The sequence below is a fragment of the Malus domestica genome, chromosome 11 (genome assembly GCF_042453785.1).
Source record: "Malus domestica chromosome 11, GDT2T_hap1".
Taxonomy (NCBI): domain Eukaryota; kingdom Viridiplantae; phylum Streptophyta; class Magnoliopsida; order Rosales; family Rosaceae; genus Malus; species Malus domestica.
Window position 1 is genome coordinate 27,174,190 of NC_091671.1, and position 2,705 is coordinate 27,176,894.

At 46.2% G+C, this 2,705-nt stretch overlaps 1 protein-coding gene across 1 annotated transcript; it reads right to left on the reverse strand.

Moving 5' to 3' along the window:
* Positions 1 to 1,343: 1,343 nt before the first annotated feature.
* On the reverse strand, positions 1,344 to 1,835 carry LOC114819772 (cell wall protein SED1-like). The gene has a single exon (XM_029089393.1). It carries the CDS (start codon positions 1,833 to 1,835, stop codon positions 1,344 to 1,346), a length of 492 nt encoding a protein of 163 aa, XP_028945226.1.
* Positions 1,836 to 2,705: the final 870 nt, after the last annotated feature.

Sequence of the window (2,705 nt, forward strand, 5' to 3'; positions counted from 1 at the left end):
GAAGCTCTAAATGATCAACCTTTGGCTCCTCTTCTTCCTGAAGTTCCGCTGAGTGGTGTGGCTTCAAACAGTCAACCTCCGGCGCCTCTCATTTCTGGAGCTCTGCCGAGTGGTGAGGCGGCACCTGATCGTCCTTGAAGATCCCCTCTTGTAAATTTGATTTGATTTTTTTTTTAAGTATGTATAATGCAAATTTATGTAAAATTTCCAGAAAAAATAAATAAAAACGGACTTTATTTCTCTCAATGCATTTGTTTTTTTTATTTTTTTTTATTAAGTATGTATAATGCAAATTTATGTAAAATTTCCAAAAAAAATAAATAAAAACGGACTTTATTTCTCTCAATGCATTTGTTTTTTTTTTTTTTTTTTGCACATGGTGCCTGATGCACCATCCATATATATATATATATATATATATATATTATTTTAATATTTATTTATTTATTTATTGTTTCTTTTGTATGGTGCCTGATGCACCGAAACCCTTGTAATTTTATTCTTTTTTTTTATATATATATATGGTGCTCTCTGCAAGCTGGGTTCGTGGGTGAAAACCCAGGCCGAGTCCGAGAGACGGAAAAAGGAGGAGGTAGTGCATAGCGTCGAGGAGGAGATGGATGCAATCCAAGTCCCACGGCATAGCAGCGAGGCAAAGAAGGACAAACTCGAACCCAAGACCCTCGAACTGAGCGGAGGCAAGGCAGGGACAACCTTGATGGTGGAAGAGATGGTGATCTTTTGGCTTTGTTCATGGGCTTTAGTGGAGTGAAGTTCAGAACTTCCAGTGCCCTCGCAACATCCTGAGGAGCGCTATAGTTGACGTAACCATAGCCCAGAGATCGGCGAGTGCTCAAGTCCCTGCAGACCCTCACCGACACGACCTGACCGACCTGGTTGAACAGATCGTACAGCTGCGAGTCGGTTACATTTTGGTCAAGATCCCCAACGTACAGCGACGTCGAAACAAACTGAGGGGCGCCACCGCCGACGTTCGCCGACACAACGTTCGGGCCGTTCGCAGGAGGCTGCTGCTGGTGCTGAACTTGAATCTGAGCCATGTCACACCAAAATCACAAAACCCTCACTTCAAAATTTCCTCTTTTTGTTGGGAAGATTTTTCTGCAAACTCAAAGGATCGAAACTAAAAATTTAGAAAAACCCAAGGACCGGAAGTGAAACTCTGGCTGCTTTTTTGGTTTTTTCTGAGATTTTTTTGGGATAAATCGTCCGGGATCCTAACCAGGTGCGACGGAGTAACCGAACGGAAAACCGAAATTTTTATTTTTTTTGGGTTTTTGGGGTGGAGGAGGGCAAAGTAGAAAAAACTGCACCGCCGCTTGCTAGGCTGCTGCTGTCTGCTGATGGGCAGAAGGAGAAGGCGAAAGTGATGTGGGTTCATTAATGGAGGAGGTTGTGGTAGAGCCATCCAGGCGGCCCAATGTGGATACTTGATTGGTAAATGAGAATGGTGACGATGCTTGGGGTGGCTGTGTCATCAACGCTGAAGCGGAGGAAGGTGCGAATACACTACTACCATTGTTGCAATTTCCAGTCGAGGTGGTGGCAGTGGTGGTGGTGCTAATTGCCTTGGTAGTTAAGCATGTCGTGGCTGGCGCCGGAGGGGACAGGCCAATTGGGTTTTCTGGCAATTCTGAGCTTTGAATAGACAAGGCCGGAGACACCACCGTGTTTGACGGTGTGTGAGGCGATGGAGAGACTGGGCTTGGGCCTGGTGTAGATCGAAACGGAGTCATTCCATTGGACCCGGTTCGCGTGTGGGGTGTGGGTGTGCGCACCATAGCTAATAACTTTTCTTTCCACACCGCCGTCATCTGCTCCTGCCTGGTTTCGGTGCTAGTCAACATCAACGGATTAAATAGTCGGATTCAGTGTCAATGCCGCCGTTTAGGATAATGAACTCGAAGGCGTAGTCCATGAGACTGCCATTGCATCCGGCGTTGTAGGACGTGTCACAGTCGACGAGCTCTTGTTCTGAGAGAGACACCAATTCTCCGGTCACTATTTGGTTTATGCCCTCCACTGCTGCCAATGTTGAAAAAAGTCCAGCAACTCCCGCATACAGCAGAGCACTGACTCATCTTCCCAGACTTCTTCTCTTATGCGAGCTCCACCGCATTTGCCCGCCTATGAGGTCCAGGAACTTCCCAGTCGTCATTCTCCTGCTCGAGATCCCATTGTTGTTGCTTCCGTGCTTTAGCAGTTGAAGATTCTAGAATCATTCGAACTGAGATTTGAGGAATTTGTTCTGCAATTTAAGCTCCACGACTGTCTGGACGAGCTGATTTGTGAGTGTCGCCCGAGTTAATCAAATCGTCGCTGCCCTTGATGAAGACAAAGAGACAGAGATGATGACGGTGAGGAATTGATGATGGCACTGGGCTTTCAGCAGAGGGCTCGGGGCAACCTTGCTGTACCGCGGCATGGTTGCAGTTGCTTCTCAACAATGATTTTTTTCTCAAACGGCGGAGAGCAGGGATGTTGATTACAGAGAGGGGGAAGATGGTCCACAGGGCGATGCCCTGTAGTCGATGGAGCGGAGTTTACTTGGGCCTGGACTTTACAGGAAATGAAGGCTGTAGGTCCAAGAACTGGGCCTGGGCTTTTGGTAGTTATGTATATGCATACACACACACACACACACACACACATATATATATATATATATATATATAATACTTGTA